Source organism: Pimephales promelas, chromosome 9 (genome assembly GCF_988280905.1).
Source record: "Pimephales promelas chromosome 9, fPimPro1.hap1.1, whole genome shotgun sequence".
Classification (NCBI taxonomy): Eukaryota; Metazoa; Chordata; class Actinopteri; order Cypriniformes; family Leuciscidae; genus Pimephales; species Pimephales promelas.
In genome coordinates, this window is record NC_142777.1 from 18,736,030 (window position 1) to 18,760,801 (window position 24,772).

At 37.0% G+C, this 24,772-nt stretch overlaps 1 protein-coding gene across 4 annotated transcripts in view; it reads left to right on the plus strand.

Annotated features, from left to right (window-relative positions):
- Positions 1 to 24,772, plus strand: part of arap3 (ArfGAP with RhoGAP domain, ankyrin repeat and PH domain 3) — a 45,562-nt gene that overhangs the window by 3,966 nt on the left and 16,824 nt on the right. For 2 of the 4 annotated variants that reach the window (XM_089134817.1, XM_089134819.1), the window contains exons 2-27: positions 5,956 to 6,992; positions 8,223 to 8,269; positions 8,648 to 8,730; positions 8,826 to 8,887; positions 10,153 to 10,467; positions 10,636 to 10,705; positions 12,069 to 12,189; positions 12,948 to 13,132; positions 13,373 to 13,479; positions 14,045 to 14,244; positions 14,608 to 14,693; positions 14,825 to 15,007; positions 17,199 to 17,340; positions 17,837 to 17,941; positions 19,061 to 19,217; positions 19,305 to 19,407; positions 19,485 to 19,680; positions 19,806 to 19,869; positions 21,076 to 21,239; positions 21,330 to 21,542; positions 22,220 to 22,325; positions 22,401 to 22,548; positions 22,828 to 22,896; positions 22,998 to 23,072; positions 23,244 to 23,361; positions 23,821 to 23,949. In XM_089134817.1, the coding sequence (XP_088990943.1) occupies positions 6,028 to 6,992; positions 8,223 to 8,269; positions 8,648 to 8,730; positions 8,826 to 8,887; positions 10,153 to 10,467; positions 10,636 to 10,705; positions 12,069 to 12,189; positions 12,948 to 13,132; positions 13,373 to 13,479; positions 14,045 to 14,244; positions 14,608 to 14,693; positions 14,825 to 15,007; positions 17,199 to 17,340; positions 17,837 to 17,941; positions 19,061 to 19,217; positions 19,305 to 19,407; positions 19,485 to 19,680; positions 19,806 to 19,869; positions 21,076 to 21,239; positions 21,330 to 21,542; positions 22,220 to 22,325; positions 22,401 to 22,548; positions 22,828 to 22,896; positions 22,998 to 23,072; positions 23,244 to 23,361; positions 23,821 to 23,949 (4,213 nt within the window). In that variant the 5' untranslated portion in view covers positions 5,956 to 6,027. The remainder of the gene's footprint in view (positions 1 to 5,955; positions 6,993 to 8,222; positions 8,270 to 8,647; positions 8,731 to 8,825; positions 8,888 to 10,152; positions 10,468 to 10,635; positions 10,706 to 12,068; positions 12,190 to 12,947; positions 13,133 to 13,372; positions 13,480 to 14,044; positions 14,245 to 14,607; positions 14,694 to 14,824; positions 15,008 to 17,198; positions 17,341 to 17,836; positions 17,942 to 19,060; positions 19,218 to 19,304; positions 19,408 to 19,484; positions 19,681 to 19,805; positions 19,870 to 21,075; positions 21,240 to 21,329; positions 21,543 to 22,219; positions 22,326 to 22,400; positions 22,549 to 22,827; positions 22,897 to 22,997; positions 23,073 to 23,243; positions 23,362 to 23,820; positions 23,950 to 24,772) is intronic. The other 2 variants (XM_089134818.1, XM_039648885.2) reach the window with 2 other exon arrangements.

The window sequence follows — 24,772 nt, forward strand, 5'->3', positions numbered from 1 at the left end:
CACTGCATGATCGTGAAGTCCACGAGACCGTAGGGTGTCCCATTTGTCATTTTAGGTTTCAGGAGGGTGCTCTTCCCGACAGTCAAAACAGCATTAGGCCTACATCATAAAAGTGCTGACTCGTGGGAAGAGTGTGAGTCTGTTGGGTGCCATTTGGGAAGTCCAAAGCAGGCGAGGGCTGCGATATCAGATATCAGGCTGTGATATCATTGACGTAAGCTGCACGAATCTAGATAAAGAGAGAATCACGATTTTTTTTCTGACCAGACAATTAAACAAAATAACATGTAATTTTACTAGAGGTTTGACAAAATGTCAATTGCTATTGGTTTTTTTTATTATTAATTTGAATTCATTATTTAAAAAATCAGTTCGAATGACTCTCTCATGAAGACTTCACTGTTTCATTACTATATGAATCAAACCTTTTAAAAAAATCTCTTGAATGAATGATTCAATGACAGACACATTTTTAACAGTTACTTTACTGTACATAAAGGGATCAAAAACGAATCCATTATGAATTGAGCGGTTTAGTCCAAAATTTTCTGAAAAGACTCATACTTATGAATCATGATGATCAGACTGAAAGTTCTCAGATTGCAATATCTTTGACGAAAGTCTAATTGGAACAACATGAGGGTAATTCATGAAATAATTTTCATATTTTGGGTGATCTATCCCTTTAATTCCACGAATTAGATTAAATAAGCATTCGTAAATATTTATACATCTGTGAAGTTGTTCATGCATAAGTAATTTATGTTTTAGTTTGTCAATAAATATCAATGTTGTACGTTTTAGTGTTAATGCAAATTTACATAGTTTGGTTTTACCGTACATGAATGCTCGTGAGATCACGTTGAACCTGCTTATTGGTTCAGATGGCTGTGATGATCTCCTCTTTGTATCTCTTTGTACCTCCTTTTTTCCTCTAGAGTGGGAGAGGAGGAGGGTTTTGTTTGAGGGACAGCTGTATCCTGTGTATTCAGTAGTTCGGAGAAAACCCAGATCGGCCATTAAGATAAATATAGTTAGGGCAGGGCGGACAGAGCAAAGCTGGGGCACAGTTTTCCCAGCAAAATACATGTGGATTGTTGTTTAGATGGTGGCCATCTTGCTTTGTTTACTGGCTCAGTCAAGATGTAGAGGGTGATTTGGAAGGAAGATGAGGAAGATGTTCCTGGAATGAAATGGTTATGGTGTCCTGCTGGTTGCCTTACCATTTCTAGGTCTTCATCTACGAGAACAGGCCTGCCCGAGAGGTCTCAATCTTGTCTGCAAGCGACCCTTCCCCCGGCATCCTCAGGTCACAGCATGGAGGGAATGTGGTCATTAGACAAACACCAACCCGTTTATAGTGCGTCATTCCTCTGCGTCCATGACAGAGTTTTCTTAAAAGGCTGAAGGGTGCTTTGGATGGTTACTTTCTGGCTTAAGTCAAAAATAATATATTTGACTGCTCCTGAATCTTCAAAGCCTATTTAAATTTTTTTTAGACCATTTAAAAGTCTATTAGGCAAAAATAAAGTCTAAAAGTAATGGAAGTCTAGTTCCTCTGTACCCGTAAATCAAAAAGTAACGCCATACCTTTCCTCAACAAGCATGTTTTGAGGTATCATTCATGTTTGTCTGAATTCTGTCATCATTTACTCATCCTCATGTTGTTCCAAAATTGTTCCAAAACCAAAGAGTTTCTTTGTTCGGTTGAACACAAAAGAAGATATTTAAACAAATGTTGGTAACCTAACCAGACAGTTTCAAGCATTTGCCCCCAAATTGCCGCTAATTGTTGCACAGGCATTCATATGTAATTTAAAAGCAAATTGAGAGCGGGGGAAAAACTCCAATGTCCCAAACCCCCTCTGTGATACCTGTATTACCGGTGTAGTCACACCCGATTACCCGGTGGGAAAATTTCACCTTCACATCCCTAAAATTCATACAGGTTTGGAACAACTTGAGGGTGAGTAAGTGATGACTGAATTTTCATTTTTGGGGGAACTATCCCTTTAAAATGAGTAGGCTAAGCAATAATATTAGTTAAACCAATAATAAACAGATGGAAGTTTTCTGTGCTGTCTGTTGAGTAATAAATCTGCTGTCTTATGCAGTGCAATGTGTGCTAAGTGTTAAGATACAAATTGTGTTTTAACCTTTCATGGCTTTATTTTCCCTTGCAAAATAGTCCCTGTTTTAACCACACAACTGTTGTACATGCGGTTGCAAGCTAGATCGAGCACTGGGAAACCGCGCACATCAAGCCGATAAAATGTGACGTAATGTATGTTTGTGTGGTTTCACTCAAAACCATGTGTGAGAAGTACAGCTATTTTGTGTAGGGGTTGAGAAATGCTGCTGCAAAATGAGTAGGTGTTTGTTGCATTTATAGTCAATTGGTATTAATTTTGAACCATGTGCACTGCATTAAGTGCAGCCAATCCAAAAGGAAATAGTGCAAGCTTGGTTTTCAAGTTGGTTCTCTGTATGCTACTGTTCAAAAGTTTGGGATCTGTGAGTTTTTTTCAAATATGTTTGAAAGAAGTCTCTTAACTCGCATTTATTTATATCATAAATGCAGTATTAATTAGAATTACTATTACAATATATATGAACCGTTTTCTATTTTAATATATTTTAAAATGTAATTTATTCCTGTGATGGCAAAGCTAAATCTTCAGCATCATTATAGTCTTTAGTGTCACATGTTCCTTCAAAAATATTTCTAATATGCTACTTTGATGTTCAATAAACATTTATTTTTATTATCAATGTTAAAAACGGTTGCTTATTTTTGTTTTGTGGAAACAGCGATATATTTTTATTCAGGAACTCTTTTGTAACAAATCTTTAATCTAACTGTTGATCAATCGAATGCATTCTTGCTGATTCAAATAAATCTTACTGATCACTTTTGAATGGTAATGCAGTTAAAATGGCGCATGACAGTCACTTTCATGACACTCAACAATATGTCTTTTTTGGCTCCACACAAGAATCACAAGAATCATCATAATTCAGTATGCAAATGCAAGAGTGCAACTCAATAGGCAAATATCACTGATCTAAGTATAAATTTGAACATTTACAAGAACAAAAACAGACAGCATACTTAGGACTGAAGTTATCTATAGGACAAATTTGAGTGAAGCTGAAATTGAATTAATTGCAGATGTTTTGTCACTGGTTGGCTTCATTTTGCTGAAGGGAGTTTTTCAGCATCGCTGCTAGAGGAAAAAGAAAACACCCAGACCCATTTCTCTCCTTTCCTCGGGTCACACTTTATCAGTCCTCCTCACAAGCTTCCTGCCTCCCCCCTCACCGTGGGATCCGGTGAATCAGAGTGCCCGAGCCAAAGGTTAGCATCCAGAGTCCAGACAAAGGAAGACGAGGATATGATTCATCAACCTTTTTTAACAGCCTTCTAACGTCTGCTTTTCTACTCGGACTCAGTGTTGTTGAGTGAAACAGACCCTGTTGACATTATCAAGGCTTTTTAACACATTTCGGACTTTTATTGTGTTTTATAATTGCGGTGGAGTGATTGATTCATCTCTGCCACAAATAGAAAGTGTACATGCTCAAAAGTACCTCCTAGATGTCCTTGAAAGAAAACAGTGGGAATCCTTTGTGGATTTCTTACACCCTGTGATAAGTTTATCCAATCATCACAGCCACCCATCAGGCACCGCCCCTTTTTCAAGGTCACAAAATGTAGCAGCTCTCTGTCCCCGAGTTTGGCCGTATGCCACTTGTAGCCTTGAGATTTCTCATAGGCCACTGCTCTCAAGTGTTATCTCTCCATAGGACACAGTCAGAAATGTTTACAGAAAGCGCTCTCTCAGTCTCACTCCCGAAGTTATGCCATCCCTGCTGAACAAGCTTTGCCCCACCCATGTGGATTTTCTCCCAGGCCCACCCTGGTGGAGTCTGCTTTCTCGACTGTTGCTAGTTCTCACAATTTTCAACAGCTTTCCCTCAATGAATGGAGGCTTCTTAAAATAGTCCTTAGAAATATGACTGCATTGTTGTTCCTTGCATATGCTCTCTGTTACAGCTTATCCTGATTTTCCCATGTGTTTCGACTATGAATGCTGGTTTTCAAATAATTGTACAAGGATTTGTTTTTATTCATTTACTGACTATTTTGTTCCAACGCAGTGCAGTCTATAAGCGGGGTCATGTCCTCATCTGGAAATGTCTGGGTGATTCACTCTCAGCCTGCTGAAAAAGGCTTTGTCATAAAAGACCTTTTAATATGTTTAGGTTGACGGGACCAAAATTGAGGAAAAGACTACAAATAAAGAGGAGAAAACAAGAGATCATGGGCAACAATATGTATCGTGGATAGTGAGAATCTGTATTGTGTATAGTTCACCCTAAATATTTTTTTTTGAGAAATTTTTTAAAGTATGTATGCAAGAAATGTATTTCAATTAATCATACATTTTCCCTGATATGTCACTAGACATTAAGAAATATTCAAATGAAATGAATACGTGTTCATTTCAAATACTTATATCACTGACAACAGTAGGCCGGCCAGGATATTGTCATTTAAAAAGTGAAGTCGCAGCCCTTGACTGATGTTGATGTTGTCAAGTTGATGTCAAGATGCGTCACCCTCCACCGATCTATCAATCATGGACTAATTTAAAAGTGATTGCAGTACCAGTTTTGGCCACAATCTTGCATACAGCTCCTTTAAGTTTTAGTGTCAGTACATTAAACTACTATATATAATAATGCAGTGGGGTAATATTTTTGGGTCCTGATAATAGAGGGAATGCATTGACGGCACTTTCCCTCAGCCTGACTGAGTGGCAAAAGATCTGCTGCGTGACTGGATTTAATAGGAGAAACTGCGAAAATGCGACTAAAACAAACGATTTTATCAATTTAAACTAGGTTCAAGGTTCAAGGTTCAATTTATTTATAAAGCACATTATAATACAACATGAGTTGACCAAAGTGCTGTACATACGAAAGAATAAAACTGTACATAACATGCTGTACAGAAAATAGAAAGTGTAAAAAAAAAAAAAAAAAAAATGAAAATAAAATGAAAATAAAAATTAAAAAAAATCAGTGAATCACAGTTAAATTCTACGCCTTTCTATGGACATCACAACCTCTCAATAAAAAACAATTTCACCAATACGTACTCATCGACCTATTTCATCAACGTACTCATGGGCAGTCGAACGCTAATGCAAAAAAGTACGTTTTTAGGTGACCTTTAATCTTTAATGAACTAAATGTTGGACTCAATATAGTGTTCCTTACAACTTACTAAAATATCCAGTGATCCATGGATATTGACATGCAGCCAGGAATCGTGTTGCCTGACATTTATGTTTGCCTGATTTTGACTGGGAACATAAAAAACCATACAGACCTAAACATAAAGCAAATTTGCCTGTGAACTGCAAATCCACCTTTCGCAGACATGAGTCCAGTTGTTTCTGTGAATTGCAGCGATCCATTTGCTCCTCTTTCTAAAGAAGTCTGTAAAAATATACCTCAGGGTTTTTTGTCAAATCTAGTTGTACTGTCAGTCGCAAAGCTCTTTCCCACTTTATATGTGTTGTGTTTGTTTTTCGCGGCATTCACACTGAAAACATATACAGCCGGTCAGTCGTTTTGCTACTCACTGTGAGTAACTGCAGGCACTCCGGTCATGCGCACACCTTCTATACCAAATGTCTTAACAGCAAATAATACCAGTTAAAAATAGCCTACATTATTTTAAATATAGCCAGTGAAATAGTGCAAGCATATTCATCTAAAATAATTCAGTGTTTTCACAATAATATTGTACTGTGAGTTCAGTATCGTGAGATATGTATCGAATCTTGACATGAGGGTTTCGTTACACCCCTATAATTTAATCCTCCAAGAATTTGATCTACCTTCCATTAACCATTAACCTATTTTCTTTGCTTGTTTTCTCAGATGAAGGACTGGTGTCGTCTGCTGCTCTTGGCTGGAATTGCTGCTGTTTTTCATGCAGCCTAAAGAGCACCCATGCACACTATGGCAACTATCGGTCCATGCTCCGATGCAGAGGACCTGTTGGCTTCCATCCACCTCGAGAGGTATCTTGACCATTTCCGTCAGGCAGGATTTCTCCTCGCCCGAGACTTCTGTCATGTGGACAATGTCGCTCTGAACAGGGTGGGAGTCACTGCCACCGGCCACAGGAAGCGTATCCTCAAACTGGTCGAGCACATTCAGCTGATCTGTCAACATCAAAGGAAAGAGCTCTTGCTAGATCGCTGTAATTCAGAATCCGCTATTCACGAGGTGACCCCTGTCAATGTGGAGCCTCTTTCTCCTACAAAACCTCCTGGCGCCTCTTTAGAAAGCTTACGTAACAGCTCTGCCCCGAATCTTTGTGCACAAGTGAGGCGCTCATTCTCCGAGCGTAGCACCAGTGTTGTAAAGCCGGTACCAAAACCAAGAACTGTCTTCCACAAACTAAGAGCAGATAAATTTTCTTTACCAACACAACATGAAGCGCAACCCCGCCGAAAGTCATCTCAGGACCCGATGGTAATAGTTGCAGAAGATTCGTCCTCTACTCCGTCCAGTACAGACATTGTTGAAACATTTTCTGAATCAAAAAACGTTCATTGTGAACCAGGTTTGAGTAATACCACTCCAACCCCAGAGACTGGCGGAGTATTACCTCCAGTGCCCCCTAGGTTCAATCGAGGAATTCCCCCATCCGCATTCAGGAAAATGTCGGACCAGGAGCATCTCAGCACCCCACCTCTCTGCACCCCACCTGACTCCCCCTCTAGTTATCAGTGCTCTCCCTTCACCAACACACCTGGTTCACCTCCAAGTCCTCCCTGCTCAGGGCTAGAGATGGTCTCTAATGAAATCTACTGTGGCACTTTACCAGGCACTCCACGTGTATTTTGGAGTCGCTCTTTACCCGTTCCCCCTCCGCGCCAGGAGGTCAGTCCGTCCACTGAAAATAAAAGGTAAACTGTTAAGTCTTAATTGAAATGACATTAGGGGCTTTCGCACCAATGGAACCTTTTCATAGTTCCTAGAACTATTGGCGGAAGTACCTTGATTTTGGCGTGTTCGCACTGCAAGAACTAGGAATGATTTTAGTTCTAGGAACTCCTTTTGGAGGAACTAATTTAGCTCCTACTTTAGAGTATGGTTTAAACCAGCACTATAGGAACTACCAGTGACTAAAGCCAGACCGATATATCGGCCGGCCGATATTAGGCATTTTCCAAATTATCGGTATCGCAGTTATAATGGCCGATAAATGAATATTTCAAAAATAAAATAAAAACGGACAAAACACGCTTCAATCATCTCTCCTTGGCCTGTTATATTGAAAATGTATGTTTTACAATTTGCAGTATGATGTTATCTATTGCTAAATTATGGCTCATCATAGACTAGCTAACCACAAAGCTAGCTAATGCCACTATCATCAGTGGAAGACCGCTAACGTTAACATTAATGAGCTTGGAAACCACAATGAACTTTTTCTGCCTAAATAAAGTAATGATTACTGTATTTATAACTAGCATATCTCTAGTTACAATCAAGTTATACTTGCGAGGAGTGGACATTTAGACATAGAGAAAAAGTATCAAACGTATCTTGTGCAGAAAAGTTAGTTTTTCTTTTACACGTGTGTGTGAAATCCAATAATATTTATTAAAAAAAATATCGGCCGATATATCGGAATTTCGGATTTTAAAACCCAAAAATATTTGTATCGGTATCGGCCTTCAAAATCCTTTATCGGTCGGCCTCTACCAGTGACATTAGTGTACGCTTGGCCAGATGCATGCCAAACAACACCCGCCACCCGTCATTGTTAATGCACAGATTATAGCCTATATATTTACTCCACAAACTAACTCTACGAACATTGAAAACCGTGATAGATGGGCCTTTTTAACCTTTTACGCCAAGGAAAAAATCCAATGCAACTTTGAGGAGACCAAGCCAAACATGATTCTGCTCTGCTAGCAACACTAGCAGAAGTGAACTAGGAAAATGTTCCTAAGGAAACTGTTAGTTCTCTGGGATCCACCCTGGTGGATAGTTACTAAAACTAAGTTCCTAAATCTACCTGGTGCGAAGGCCCCATTGTTTTTGCTGGACATACCAGCATGCCATACCATTTAATGTTGATCCTTATGACTATCCCTCCACAGTTAACTAACTTTCTCCTCCAATAGCACTTTAGAGAAGTCCAACTCAACTGAAACACCTAAAAGAACATCCGGTAGGTTTATTAACACACAAAGTTTTATGATTTACTCCCCTAAAATTTGTTTCTAACATGTATTACTTTCTTACATATCTTTTTTTTTCTGAACATTAATATACATGCATACATACATGCATAAATTCTACCATTCAAAATTTGGGGTTGGTAAGATTATTATTTATTTATTTATTTTTTTTGGAAAGAAATTAATTCAGCAAGGACACATTAAATCATTAGTGAAAAAGTGTCATTTATAATGTTATAAAACATTTCTATTTCAAATAAATGCTGTTTATTTGAACTTTATATTCATCGAAGAATGGATATTTATTTTAATATTAATGTTTTTATCTTATCCTACAATTTTATTTTTGTTTTTTTCAACTGGCACAGCATCTGCTGAGTACGAAGATGAAATGATCAACCCGTACTGTGAAACTGTCTTCCACAGCAAGCGACAATATCAACATTCAAAGGTGAGAGACTTGAAGTAAGCCAACTTTATTTTAGAGTGAATTTTAACTTCGTGTACTCAAATGGGTGTGTTTTATTTATGGTTGAATATGTTTAGGTTGACGGGACCAAAATTGAGGAAAAGACTACAAATAAAGAGGATAAAACAAGAGATCATGGGTAAGTCCAGTTATTTCAATTAAAGTTTAAATTGTATGTGTCCTCAAAAGTCAGGATAATGTTTGGTATCCCCCACAGTGTTATCCAGCTAATAATTCTAGTTTGTGTTCATCTAAAGAAAGTCATATACATCTGGGATGGCATGAAAGTGAGTAAATGATGAGAGGGTTGAGTATCCCTTTAAGTCATGTAGATGCCTTAGTAAGCATGATTTAGTGAAGTGATCTCCGTAATGTGGTTAAAGCTATCCCACTTTAACAGAGCAGTTTAGCTGAATTTCTCAGCTGCTCTTGTCGATAAAAATAAAAATGGGGAAGGATGCTGTCAAGATGTCTATGGCTCATGCTATACTCCAAATCTTCTAAATATAATATGATAGCTATGTTTGATGAACAAACTATAAAAAAATAATAATAGTCATAGAAATTGTTTTTTGAAAATGTATCTTGAACTAAGTTTATTTTTAATATATAATATATAAAAATAACTATTTATGTTATGTTAAAGGGATAGTTCACGCAAAAATGAAAATTCTATCATCGTTTACTCACCCTCGTGTTGTTCCAATGTCTATGTGTTTATTTGTTAACACGAAGGAAGATATTTGGAAGAATGTTTTAATCAAACAGATCTCAATCCCCATTGACTACCATAGTATGTATTTTTTCCTACTATGGTAGTCAATGGGGATTGAGATCTGTTTGATTAAAACATTCTTCCAAATATCTTCCGTTGTGTTCAGCAGAACAAATAAACACATAGAGGTTTGGAACAACTTGAGGGTGAGTAAATGATGAAAGAATTTTCATTTTTGGGTGAACTATCCCTTTAATTATCTTATATTATAGTATATATACATACTCACCTAAAGGATTATTAGGAACACCTTACTAAAACTGTGTTTGACCCCCTTTCACCTTCAGAACTGCCTTAATTCTACGTGGCATTGAGTCAACAAGGTGCTGAAAGCATTCTTTTGAAATGTTGGCCCATACTGATAGGATAGCATCTTGCAGTTGATGGAGATTTGTGGGATGCACATCCACGGCACATCCACCACATTTCAAATATGCTCTATTGAGGAAAAAACTACCAGATGTTGTTAGGTGTTTTAATAGTAAATAGTGAATCAATAATAATTATTAATAAAAAGTAATACATGATAGATAAATACATAATAAACAATAACTAAATAAAGGATAAAGCTTTTTTTAAGGATGGCTTTTACATATATTTTAAACCTCCTCCTCCTCCTCCTCCCACAGGCAGAACCATCATGCGTGGCTCAAGCGCCTTGATTCTCCAGGTTACTGCACTGTGGGTGAACCCACACCGGGCTCCCACTCGTTCTCCCTCCCTCATAACCTCTGCTCCAATGAAACAGACGAGGACCACATCATCTCTCCCTACGCCAGCTTCACCTCGCTGTCCGAGCGGATGGCACCTATCCTCAGCGGCTGGCTGGACAAGCTCTCTCCTCAAGGGTACGCCCCATCGGGGCTGCTACTCTCCTCTCATCTCTGCGTCTCCTGCACGCTCCTCAATGGCTGTTTCTGCTCCCTGTCTGTCCTCTCTGGCCGGTTTGTCATCACTTCACGTGTTGTGTCTGCTGCTGTTTGTTCCTGTCCTCTGCTTGACATCTTCCAGTGTCTAGATTCAGTTCCTGCTTAAATAATTTCAGAAATCCGACCTTTGTAATGTAGTGTTTTTTTTTCTTCTCTGACATCACATTTGTTCCTCTGTTATAGAAACTATGTGTTCCAGAAACGCTATGTGAAGTTTGATGGGAAAAACTTGATGTACTATGGTAGTGAAAAGGTATGATTGCATGTGATCAATCTCAATGCCATCATTCCATTGTATTATTAAAGCTACACTGTGTAACTCTTTTAGTTTATTCTTTCAAAAATATATGTGCTCAAGCTCATTAAGGTAGATTTACTTCTTTCAAGTAATAAAGTATTCTCGTGAGTGTATAATATGCCATTGAAAATACATACGGGGAAGGGGTTCTAATGTCGGTCGCCATGTTGACCCTCCATTTTGAAAGTACATTTGCCAAAGAGGGACATACCTGTTAATTCAAGCTTCGCCTTTCGCGTTTATGTTTGATTTAACACTCTTGGACAAGGTCGAACTGGAAGCCATGTTAATCTTGAACTACATTGGCCACCGTAGGAGTTAAAACGAAATTGGAATTGAGAGGAACAGAAACTAATATTCACTAGATGGTCATATACCTTTTCACCCCTAGATGGGGGTAAAAATCACACAGTGTAGCTTTAAAGGGATCATATCATACATTTATCATTCAGTGTTTTTTCTACTTTTAATGTCAAGGTTTTTACACCAGAGCAGTCATAATATCATCTACCGTTTAAAAGTACTACATGCGCACCAAGGTTGCATTTATTTGATCGAAAAGGCGGTAAAAATATTTGAAATAGAAATATTTTGTGCCATTAAAATGTCTTTCCTCTCACTTTTGATCAATTGAATGCCTTGAATACTTCCAAAATTATTAATTTCTTAAACATCTGACCCCAAACTGTGAACAGTAGTGTAGTTTTTCCACCCTCCCTCTGAATTGCTTTGAAGTAAACCCAGTTTGTGTATGCGTGTATTGCAGGTTTAATGTTACATATAGTTTTTAACTGCTTGCTCCCCGACCTAAGCATTGAATAGTGTGTTAAACAGCTGAACAACACTGAATGGAAGTTGTTGATGTGTAAAGGCCCTTTTATACCAAACGTGGGACAGGAAAGCTGAATGAATTGATGACGAATGGTCTATTTACACCAAGAGTGAAAACTATATTCATTTTGCTGAATGAAAAGCAAATTGCCAGAACAATAGTTGGTGGTGATTGACAATCAACTTCACCTGTTGAACATTTTACCTCAGCTGGTCTGGGAAAAGTTGTTACACTTTGTAATTATTTAAGGTTTTCAAATTAGTTAAGTTTCAATAAATCATTTTTGTGTTCCCACTGTTACAGTACAGCATGGTTTCATAGTAGAATTAACTGATTCATCATGATCTATGACCCCTTTAAGCACTTCACGCTGCCTGAAGATCTTCAGAATATATAAACCATTCCTAAATTCAATTGTGCTTTTCTGCAGATGTCACATATGTTGATACACTGTTATTCTTAACACAACTGGTCTTTTTTTCCCAGGATGCTTATCCCAAAGGTGTGATTCCCTTAGCTGCCATACAGATGGCCCGCGTTGCCAAAGACAATAAATTTGAGATTGTGACAAGTCACAGGACATTTGTGTTCCGAGCTGATAATGATGGTAAGCGCAGCATTTTTCTACATTTGCATTCGCAAAATAAACATAATGTATATGTATAATGTATATTCTCTAAAAACAAGTCTTATTGTCTAAAAGGACATTTAGATATTTTTCTTTGAAATTATATATATATATATATATATATATATATATATATATATATATAACATTTGAAATAAAATCAATTTTGATCTGTTAATTATGTCACACGCTTTTAATGATGATGAATTCAAGCTATTCAGTTAATTTATTTTCTTGAAATTAAAACCATGACCTTGCTGTTGCTCTAACAGAAATGCTAATTTAATAACAATAAAGTATTATTGTAATCTTTTTGGTCACACTTTATATTTGGTGTCCATATGCACTTATTTTGTTCATATTTTATTGCAAAAACACTTTTACAGCTATTGAGGTGGGATACGGGTAAAGTTAGGGACATGTTTGCTGGTTTAAGGGAAGACGCAATAGTGTAATTATAGATTTAATTACAGAAATTAACTACAGCTGTAATTACATGCTGGTATTAAAAAATATATATATTAAATACATGTATACCCACAATAGGTGCATTGTATCAAATGATTAATTTAAATGTTATTACATAGTTGTTAAATACGTGTTTAAAGTGGGACCATCTTTTTTCATGGCTAATTATTTAGAATTGGAATGGGTCTTTTAAAAAGTGTTTTACTGCTTATTTAAAATTGAACCGTGGCAAAAGAAACTGTATGATCATTCTTTATGCCGTCCTGTAGTCCAGAGGAGCAAATGGTGCAGCATATTGCAGGAGCGGGTCAAAGAACAGCTGGTTTTTGGCCGTCCACGTTTTGGCCCCGGCAGTCATTGCCAAAAGTGTGGCTTCCTGGAGCTTAAAGGAACCAAGTCAAAGATCTATGCAGCGATTATAATGGAGCAGATCTGGTTGTACAAGAGTGAGCAGGTAATTAGTTAATCATGTTACAGTTAATTGTGTTATAGCTATGCTACTCTGAATTTAGTACCAGTGATTTGCTTTACCTCTTTCTTCACTCAATGTGATTCAGTTTGAGTGTTTTAAAAGTATTCTGAACTAAAGCATGTGTACAATGCATTCAAAAGTAGCTTTAAATTATTTGCATCATGGAGGCTTGATTGCTAATTATTAAATGACAGCTTACCCTTTGTGATATGTGTTTTGCAGTGCTTTAAAAATGGGATTGGAATTACTGTAATTGAGGCGAGAGGTGCTACAATTCGTGATGGGAAGGGCAAGAGCTTTGATCTCATTACTCCTTATAAAACCTTCAGGTAAACAGTTCAAGTCACGCTATGCTTATGTTAAGCTTGTATATGTTTACTCCTATGTAATTTCCAGCACTGCAAAAACATTGTTTAATCAGTGTTTTTTTCTTGTTTTATTACCCCTTAGTTTAAAAGAAGAAAAATCAACTAGCCAACAGGGTTCGCAAAATAAACTTAATGTATATTCTCTAAAAACAAGTCTTATTATCATGCACAGCTTTGATTCTCTAAAAGGACATTTAGATATTTTTACTGGAAAACAAGACAAATATTTAAGAAAAATAAAGATTATTAAATAAAGATTATTATGTAATATACGAATATATATATACTGTATAAATAACTTTATTTTATAAAATAAAGTTATTTATACAGTGTATGTGTATATATATATATATATATATATATATATATATATATATATATATATAAAATAAAGTTATTTATACAGTATATATATAGCAGTGAAGTCATTCAGGATCTTTTCTCACTTAGTAACTATGCCGGACTAGAGACAATTAATAGGATCCATGATGGCAGAGCATTAAGAGGGTTTTGTGCACCTTTACAGCTTTACGGCAGAGTCGGAGCGAGAGAAGAGGGACTGGATGGAGGCGCTGCAGGAGTCCATAGCAGAAACACTATCTGATTATGAGGTGGCGGAGAAGATCTGGTCCAACAGGTCCAACAAGATCTGCGCAGACTGCAAAGCCATCAATCCAGACTGGGCATCCATTAATCTCTGTGTGGTCATCTGCAAGAATTGCGCAGGTGTGTGTGTGCCTGATGTGGTGGGGTACAGATTGAGTGTATTATCAGATCGATGGTGTTTATAATTAAAATTTCACAGTTAGTTAGGCTAGAAAATCCATAAAATAGTTGGTGTGAGATATTTAGCATTTTACAAATAGTGACTATCCGGCATGGGTGACGGCAGGGCAGTGTGTATTGGTTGATACAGATGGTATTAAGAGTTTATAAGCTCATTTGAGAGTTCGTATAAGGTCCTCTGTGCTGTAAACTGCAGATAAATGTGGCTCAGAGGCACCATATCGGGAAGTTTTTAATGGGACAAACAGAATGAATGGTCCGTGGAGAGTGATGTGGTGCCTCTTTTGTTCTGTCTGCCTGCAGGTCAGCATCGAAGTCTTGGCACAATGGTGTCGAAAGTGCAAAGTCTGAAACTGGACACCAGTGTGTGGAGCAATGAGATCGTTCAGGTATGGGTTGCCATGAGGGGTTTTTTTTCTTCCGTGAAATGATCCTGATATTCCAGTTGATCCCCCATTATTTTACTACACTGTCTTTTACAAATAAGGCCTAGATGAACTATTATTCTTATATGTTCTAGCTCTTCATAATGCTTGGCAACGATAGAGCGAATGAATTCTGGGCAGCCAGACTTCCTGTGACCGAGGAGCTGGACTGTGATGCCTCCCCAGAACAGCGGAGAGAGTTTATCACCCACAAATACAAAGAAGGAAGATATCTCCACCCTCATCCCAGTTTCAGCACCCAAGAGGAACTTCTTAAGGTAAAGGATAAACCCTTTGCAATTACAGGGGACGGATTATGCAACAACAACAAAAAAAAAAAATAATAAATAAAAAATGAGATAAGATGAGCATGAGATATCAATATCTATTTAACAACTTTGAGTTATTGCTCATTTCACATTTAAAGAGGTTAACCAATCATAAGTTACAGAGATTATTTATACATAGAAGTCTTTAAAAGTAGTACAGAACCGAATTAAAAAAAAAAGCCCCATACAGTTTAAGGAGCCCCTTAAAGAGACCTTTGCAAAAATAAAATATCTACAAACTTTTGTGTGCGCACAAGAAACTTTTGCATGCTCACGATAAAACATCCGCATGCTCACGAGAATCTATTGAAGAAATATTTCATGAATGCACTGGATTTTTTTGCATGCTCGCGCGTTACAACAATTTCCATTTTACGTCCACTATAACCTATTTCCTTTGTGCATCCCTCCCAGTTTACTATGTAGAAAATGAATGCGCATGAATGATTAAATATCTATTTGCTTAAAATGTTTACATTTATTCATTTAGCTGATGCTTTTATCCAAAGCGACTTATATGTCAGAGGTTGCACGCCTCTGGGCAACTAGGGGTTAAGTGTCTTGCTCAGGGACACATTGGTGTCTCGCAGTGGATTCGAACCAGAGTCTCTCACACCAAAGGCATGTGTCTTATCCACTGGGCCATCACCACCTAACAAATGTGTTTTTTGTTAGAGCAGTATTTCACTAATATCACATATATTCTCTAATATATGTCTGTGTGCATTGTTCTATACGTCATGTTCAAGAGTCCATAAAAAAGACTGGTACAAAAAAAGTGATCAATTTGCTTTTGTTGGGACAGTATGTCATATTTCAAGGCCTTATGTCCGCTTTAACGAATTTAACTCTGTCATTAAACTAGGTTTAATGGTTCATAAAAAAAAAGTTGGTAGTGATAAATTTGGATTTTGTTTGAGCAGTATTTATATTGTCCCATATAAAACTTTTTACTGTACCAATACATTTTAATGGCCAATTAATGTACTAAAATTGTGTATTTCACAAGATTGAAACACCCTTTATTAAATCTCTTTGTTGGATTTAAAGCATCCTTACGTTGACGGCGAAATGCTGATTTTCTTCATTCAATTCTAACAACGCTTATTGCGAGCATAGCCATAGACAAAAAGGACTATAAAGCGGTGTGTTATATATCTTTATCAATTCATACGCATCTATCCTCTCATTTACTTCATAGTAAAATGGCAGTGATGCACAAAGGAAATAGGTTTTACTTTTAGTAGCTTATACATAAACTGGAAACTGTAAATTCCTCTGCTCATGAAATATTTTCTCGTTTGCTCGCAAAAAAGTTGCGAAAGTATGATATTTATTTATTTATGGGGGCTCTCTACTACTACTACTAATACTTCTTATACTTCTAATAATAATGATATATAACTAATAATTATTATTATGTGAAATTAATCTTTTAATAATGTCATGAGCATTTCTATAGTAAATATACATTGTTCTCAATAATGCTTAGAAATCATGAATGATAGGAAAGGCCATGGAAAAGTCAATTGTTCAAAACTGTGGAAATCATATATCAAAGCTAAGAGTCAACAGTGTCTGAAGCCTTTGTGTAAACCGTATGCAGATGTTCATACAGGTCTTTTCCACAGATAACAAGTGAGCGAATGTATTAAGTGTCATATAACTTCAACACCTTTTCACAATAAATGCGTTTCCCCTTCCTCTTCTATAATAAACCCTTGATTTTGAAATACACGGAATACTTCCTTATGTGAGAGCTGCTGTGAACTATAGCAGTGGCCATTTCTCTGTGTAATAGCTTTGCTTCAAAAGAAAACTTTTATATCAGTCCCCACTGGGGCAGTGAGGACATCCTGTCTTAATATAGCCTGAGCCATCTAAGTATTTTGCCCGCGGTCAAGCCAAGATTAGTGTGTATTATTCTTTCTCAGGACTTTACCAAGGCCATCTTTTGTGTGTTTGGGCTACCTATAAGTGATGCATGTGCTGTGAATTGTAAATAATTAAGAAAGCTAATAAAAGGACTGCAATGAATAGATGGATTTTTGGAAGAAGCTTTGAATGTCCCTTGGCTGAATGTGCTATTAGCAGTGCATTTGTTTAAGTGTGTGTGTGCGCGTATGTGGTCTGCCTGCAGGCGCTGTGCACCGCCGTGACCGAGCAGAACCTCCTGAAGACAGTCACTCAGATTTTTGCGGAAGCTGAGGCCGTTCGACTCGCTGACACTAATGGAAACGTTAAGCGTCTGTCCCCACATTACTCATACACACAGTCTGCAGGTATGATAGAGTCCTTTCCAGTTCTTCACTACTGACTTATTTCTTAAAGGGCAAGTTTGTAATTGAATTGGTGCCAAACAGAACTCAAAAAGTAATCTAAATCCCAACGAAAACAACGACAAAATCCAGATAATTCTCTCTTCATGTTGCCAATGCTTTTATATTTATGTTTCTCTGTATTTTAGAAATTCTTGTAATTTTGGTCCTAGCATTTGTTGATAGCTAATTTATGATTCTTTTTTATATACTGTATATAGTCTATTGTATTTGGACACACTAATCAATTTCCTGCTAAACGGATTATTACATGTTATCCTGCCACAAACTCAAGGCATTGGTTGAGCCATAAGCGAACACGTCAGACCACTCAGTTTTGAAACCTATGAAAAGTTGACTTATATTTACTATATAAAATGACATACTTCACTTTTAATGCATGAAAAATGTGTGAAATGCAAGAAGTGTGAAGTATCAAAGTGTAATTTTCTGCATTTAGATTCCTGTGTGTATGATGAGATCATGCAGCCTATCCTGTACTCCGGATACCTCTACAAGTCAGGCTCCTTGAACAAAGGGACATTATCCCGCAGAACCAGAGACGGTAGGCGACTGTGTAACAAAAACAAGCCTTGGCAGAGATTTAGGAGCCGAATATACCTCTGCAGTATAAGTAAAGCTGTTCAGTACATCAAAATGTGCAGAAATGTAAATTCTCTGTGTATTGTTAAGGTGCACAAAATAATTAAAAATCATTACAAAAGTTATGATACATTAAGAAATTAATACTTAAAATCAGCAAAGATGCATGAAATTGATCATTTTTATTATATTATAAAATATTTCTACATATAAATGCACTTTCTATTCATTAAAGAATCCATAAAAATATTTTCACAAAATAATTAAGTAACACAAGTTAGACATTTTTCTTCATGTGACTGAAGACTGGAGTAATGATGCTGAAAATTCAGCTTTGCAATCACAGGAATACATTACATTTTAAAATATATTCGAATATAAAAGTTATTTTCAACTGTACTAATATTTCACAATATTAATGTTTTCACTGTATATTTGAGCCTTTGTGAAGATTTTAAAATGATACTAAAATGGTAGTGCAAAGTGGCTTCATGATAACCACCTGTTCACTGATTCAAAACAACAGTGCTCTTGAAATTTAGACTGACATCTAATAAGAAAAATATTTTTTTTTTATATTTAATATATAAACTGTACTTTTACTTTATATATAAAATGTATATTTAATATTTATTTATATATATATAATATTTATATGTATTAATAAAGTGGCTTCATGATGACCACCTGTTCACTGATTCAAAACAACAGTGCTCTTGAAATTTAGACTGACATCTAATAAGAAAAATAAATTTTTTATATTTAATATATAAACTGTTCTTTTACTTTATATATAAAATGTATTTATTTAATTTAATATATATTATAATATTTATTTAATATTTATTTATATATATTTATATATATTAATATATTAATATGTATATATATTATTAATAATATTTATATATATATATATATATATATATATATTAATAGACATTTATTTATATTTAATATATAAACTGCACTTTTACTTAATAAAATGTATCTTTAATTGCTACCGGTGTACATTCAGAATGTTATATTCAGTTCTTTGCAGATTTGCGTTTTTAATTACATTTTTGGTTTTATTTTTTAGCAGATTTTCAAAAGTACTGGTGTTCGGTGGAGAAGTCTATTCTCTTCTACGAGTCTGACAGATGTCATGAGCCCAGTATGAAGATCAATGTGAAAGACATCATCTGTTTAGGAGTTAACAGGCCAGATTCTAGCAACAACAGCGGCTTTATTGATAAGTGGGTGTCACTGCATAACAGAACGTCCTTCAGGACACTTTCAGATTTAGAAATGGTCATCATAACATTTCTTTTTGTTCCTTTCAGATTTCGATACACTTTTGAACTTTACTTAACATCTGATAAACTGATTCAGTTTGGATTGGAGACTCAAGAGGCGTTGCATAGTTGGGCGAAAGCAATAGGGAAGGTAAATATTAATCGGTCGCAAGATCTATCTTGTCACATCATTGCATTAGATCTCACCTCAGTTTTTATCTCTGACAGGCCACCACACCTCTCAGCTGTCACTGCCTGCTGGCGCGAGAGTTCGAGAGAGTGGGCGTTCTGCGCTACAAGGCCATGCTAGACCCGCAGTGGAAAGAAGGCTTTTTTGTTCTGCAGAAGTCCAACCTGTTCATATGCCCTGGAAATGATGGAGCCGCTGAGGATATAATAAACCTGAAACGCCTACAGGAGCTCAGTGAGTCTGTTAGCTAAATCACTGTGACACTGATATGATATTTCAGAGAAAATAAGTCTGCTAAATTTATCCCCGAGGATTAATAAAGGAGATATGTACTTATCCGTCTTTGTCTTGGGTTCAAGGCATTGCATCAGAAACGGAGAATCATGAGAAGAAGGACATTCTGGTTCTTGTTGAGAAAGGAAGGTGGGTCTTTGACATTTATTAATGCTCATTTTAAGCCAAATTAAAGTTATTTACTCTTTTTAAAAGTGGCTCTATTATGCTTTTACAAATATTACCTTTCATGTATAAAGTTTAAAGCAGCTCAATGCAGTTTTTTTTACCTTAACTGAATAGTTTCAGAGTTATTGCAATGGTTAATTGGCTATTTTCGGCTTGAATGTTGTGCGTCTCGCCCCCCCTGTTGCCTATGAATGGAAAAAAACACACAACTTTGAGCCGGCGGGCCGCCGGCCGCAGCATCAGGAATTGTCGCGTGATATCAGGTCTCGTGAATTGCGAGACCTGATATCAGCATAAAGCAACGAATTGCTTTACGGCAAGAAAGATCTGATAAAATAAACATCAAACAGAAATAGCCCGGCGCCATATACATGTGGTGTTCGAGGCGCATACAATACAGACAGTTCAACAGGGCGCAGCTCTTAAAGGGGCCACACCTTATTTCCACTCGTTACAGCTTCGATCCTACTGAACAGGTACCGGTATACAGGGGGAGGGGATCAGGCCGTGAGTGCAGAGACATCTCTGCGTGAGTGCTATTTACGACAGTACAAGTACTCCACAGCGACTCTAGGGGTCACAGTTTGACAAAAACGGAAATCTTGCAAAGTGCCGCTTTAAAAGTTTAAAGTGCAGAGAAATTAGTTATTGTTTCCCAAAAGAAAGAACCGATTCTAAACTGCCTGAAACGAGTCGTCAGTAAATCAAGTCTTCTTGCAAAAACATCCATAGGTTTTTAATAAATGTGCATATTGCCAGATATGATCTTCATTAGCTCTATCTATTTTGACCCTCAAACACTGTAGCTGAGGCCTGGATGAGTTTGGTTTATGTTGTCGACATGTCAAGAAAATGCTGTTTTCTGGGAAAGCAAATCCAATTTTCATTGATGAGGACTCGGGCTCGAATCGATTCGTGAAAACTGACCCCATCGCTACTGTTCGTATCCTTGTGTATCAAGTGCTGAGGAAGCTTCCGCAGATGAAATTTAGATCTAGTAATAGAGTTTTGTTTTTGACGTGCGCTGAAAGCAGTAGACCAATCACAACAGACTGGACCGTCTGACCAATCAGAGCAGGATTGGCTTTCGGAAAGGATTGGTTTAGAGATACTTTTATCAAACGGTTTTATCAAAGTCCCCCTAAAAAAGAATGACTGTGCCTGCAGGACTCTGCATCTGCAGGGCATGGGCAGGACCGATTTCTCCCTGTGGTACGCAGACATCCAGAAGTCTGCGGGAGGGAAGGGAAACAACCTTAAAGACCAGCAGCTCAGCAGAAATGACATCCCCATCATTGTAGACAGTTGCATTGCATTCATAACCCAGTATGGTGAGAAGATGTATTCATGTGCTTTATATTATATTCCCTGGGCTATAACATTAACATTAACATCAACTGATGTATAACTCTCTTACACAGGTCTGGGCCATGAGGGTATATATAGGAAAAATGGTGCAAAATCAAGAATCAAGCTCTTGATGGAAGAATTTCGTAGGGATGCCCGTAATGTGAAGCTACGCATCGGAGATAACTTCATAGAGGACGTGACGGATGTCCTGAAAAGGTTCTTTCGGGAGATTGATGATCCCATATTCATGGCTGATCTTCACCCCTTCTGGAGGGAAGCTGCCAGTTAGTACAGTAAACTGCATATAAACCTTTAAACAAAGACTATTGATAAATATTATGGGTTATTTTCAGCATACTGTCTATGATGTGAAACTGTGGCATGCTTATACGTTACAATTGCAAATGATAATTTTGATGGAACGTACACCGCTGTGCAAAAGTTTGGTTTTTTTTAAATGTTTTATTTGCTGCATTTGATCAAAATACAGTAATGTGAAATATGATTACCATTTAAAAGTGTTTTCAGATTAAATATATTGAAAAATGTAATTTATTCCTGTGATGGCAAAGCTGAATTTTCAGCATTACCCCAGTCTTCAGTGTCGCATGATCCGGAAATCATTCTAATATGATGATTTCATGCTTGAGTAACATTTATTATTAAAAAAAAAACATTATTATTATCTGTTGACCCAAACGTTTTTAATGAATTGGTAACTTAGCCAGATGTTTTTTTTTCCAACTGAAAAAGAAAGTTGTGGAATTAATCTAAACGGATTAACGATATTACAAGGTTCACATTGTATGTGTATTGTTAAATGTAAGTATATAACAAAAAATGGATTTCACAACCATAGACATAAAGTTGAAAACAACCCAGATATTCAAATAACTGACAACACGGATACTGTATTTTGGATAGTTTGTGCTGTCTCAATGATTTCTCATACTATATTCAGAGATGCCTCTAAAGGCCCAGCGCTTGGATCGATACAAAGAGCTGATTCGAGGTTTACCACGGGTCAACAGGACTACTTTAGCAGCACTCATCAGTCATCTCTACAGGTGAGTCTCCATTCTGATTCAGGTCTGTTTTTGTAATGATAGCAACTCTTATACGCTGTCTCTTTCTCCTTTTAGGGTACAGAAGTGTGCTGATCTGAATCAGATGTGCACTAAGAACTTGTCTCTGCTGTTTGCACCCAGCCTGTTTCAGACTGATGGAAAAGGAGAACATGAGGTCAAAATCATAGAAGACCTCATTGATAACTATCTGTATATATTTGATGTAAGTGGATATCTTAATGGCGTCATATTATAAGATATAATAGGACATTTTACTGTGTTAAAGACCTTTGCAAAAACGTACTTTGATATATCATAATGTAACGGAATTAATTTTGAATACTGTGAAAAAAATCTTTTAAAGAATACAATAATAATATGGTGGTACACAATATATGGTATTACCATGGAATTTTGTTTGAATATGAATCATTTTTGTTAATAATTGTTTTGTCTTTTTTATGTGGGGTGTGTGTGTGTGTGTGTGTGTGTGTTTGATCAGATCGATGAAGAGCATCAAACTCAGATTGAACTGGAAATCAGTTTGATAACCACTTGGAGAGACACGCAGGTAGAGCAATTTATATTTTGTTATATATTTTCTTTCTCTTCCTATCTCTCTTTAATATATTATAAATTGTTATTATTATTATATATATATTTTTCTTTTAGCTCTCACAAGCAGGGGACTTGATTATTGAAGTTTATCTAGAAGAAAAAATACCAGATTGCTGCATCACTCTCAAAGTAAGGGATCAAATGCACTACAATATTGTAGTCAAATCTTTTTCATCTTTAAAGAAGTCTGCTTCATGTCTGAATGTGACTGATTTTTGACTGAGAGTTGCTGTTGCACAACATTACCACATGGTGGCAGATTGAAACCATCATTGCAAACCTGTATGTGTCTCTCCACAGGTGTCCCCCACTATGTGTGCTGAGGAGCTGACCAATCAGGTGCTGTATATGAGAAATATTCCTCCTGGGGAAAAAGACGTGTGGATGACCTTTGAGGCCATTGAGGAAGGAGAGCTGGGTAAAAATAAAATACACCCCTATTTGCATAAGCACCATTTTACTTTGTTATTCAGTACTAAAATTAGAAGGAAACAGCAGAGCAATCAATGTGGGATACTGCACTTTTTTTGGAAATAGGCTCATTTTACAACTCCCCCCTGAGTTAAACAGTTGAGTTTTACCGTTTTTGAATGTATTCAGCCGATTTTCTGATACTTAGAGGAATATTACAGTTTCTGGACTCATTGACTTCCATAGATTATTTTTTTCCTACTATGGAAGTCAATGAGAGCAGAAACTGTCTGGTTACCGATATTCTTCTAAATATCAGAAAATTGGCTGAAAGGATTCAAAAATGGTAAAACTCAACTGTTTAACTCTGGGGGAGTTGTAAAATAAGCCTATTTCCAAAAAAAGTGGAGTATCCCTTTAAGTCTGGGTAAAAACAGTAGATAAATGCAGGATGTCATTTCTACAGAGCGACCTCTTCACCCCAAAGAGAAGGTTCTGGAACAAGCTCTACAGTGGTGTAAAATGGCCGATCCCAGTTCGGCATATCTGGTGGTGAAGAAGGTGCCTAGAGGAGAAGCTATAGACATTTTCACAGGTGAAAGCATATTCATTTCCTCAGATGAACAGACTTCTATCAGAGGATATCTGGAATTGTTGTGATGAATGTATTTAGGGCCCAAGCCCTGAAAGGGCGAAGGCCCTATTGTTTTCCTTAGGATTATTATTATTATTATTAGGGCCCAAGCCCTGAAAGGGCGAAGGCCCTATTGTTTTCCTTAGGATTATTATTATTATTATTATTATTATTATTATTATTTATACGACTATTCGGGCACTTTTGGGGCCCTAAACATGCTCAAAAACTCTTGAAACTTAGCACACGGGTCAGAACCCGCGGCCATCAGGGCCGGGCTGAAGATGGTACCCGGGCGTGGTAGGGCGGCTCGTCAGCGCCCCCTGGAACGGGGTCCGAAAACTTGGTCCATAAATCAAACACGCTTGCATGTAATAATATGAAACTCGGTGCACATATAGATCTCATCGTTCATATATACCTCATACTATTACTTTTTACCCCAGCCCAACAGGAAGTTGGTTACTTAGGGTTGTTCATAAAACACTCGCAATGGAATTTGAAGTACTACTCCTAGAGAATTCAAACACACGGCACGAAACTCGGTCAGCATGAAGTCAACGCATTGACGATGAAAGTTTGCGAGGGGATTTTTGATATCTCGAACGGTTTGGCCATGGCGAGGAAACGAAATTATGGCGAGAAACGTGAAACAGGAAGTGTGTTATAACTTCAGCATACATTAACTGATCTTGATGAAACTTCAGCAGTGTGTTCGCTGTAAGAGGACGATCACATGGATGTGACTATTGTGAGTCAGAGTTATAGCGCCACCAACTGGAAG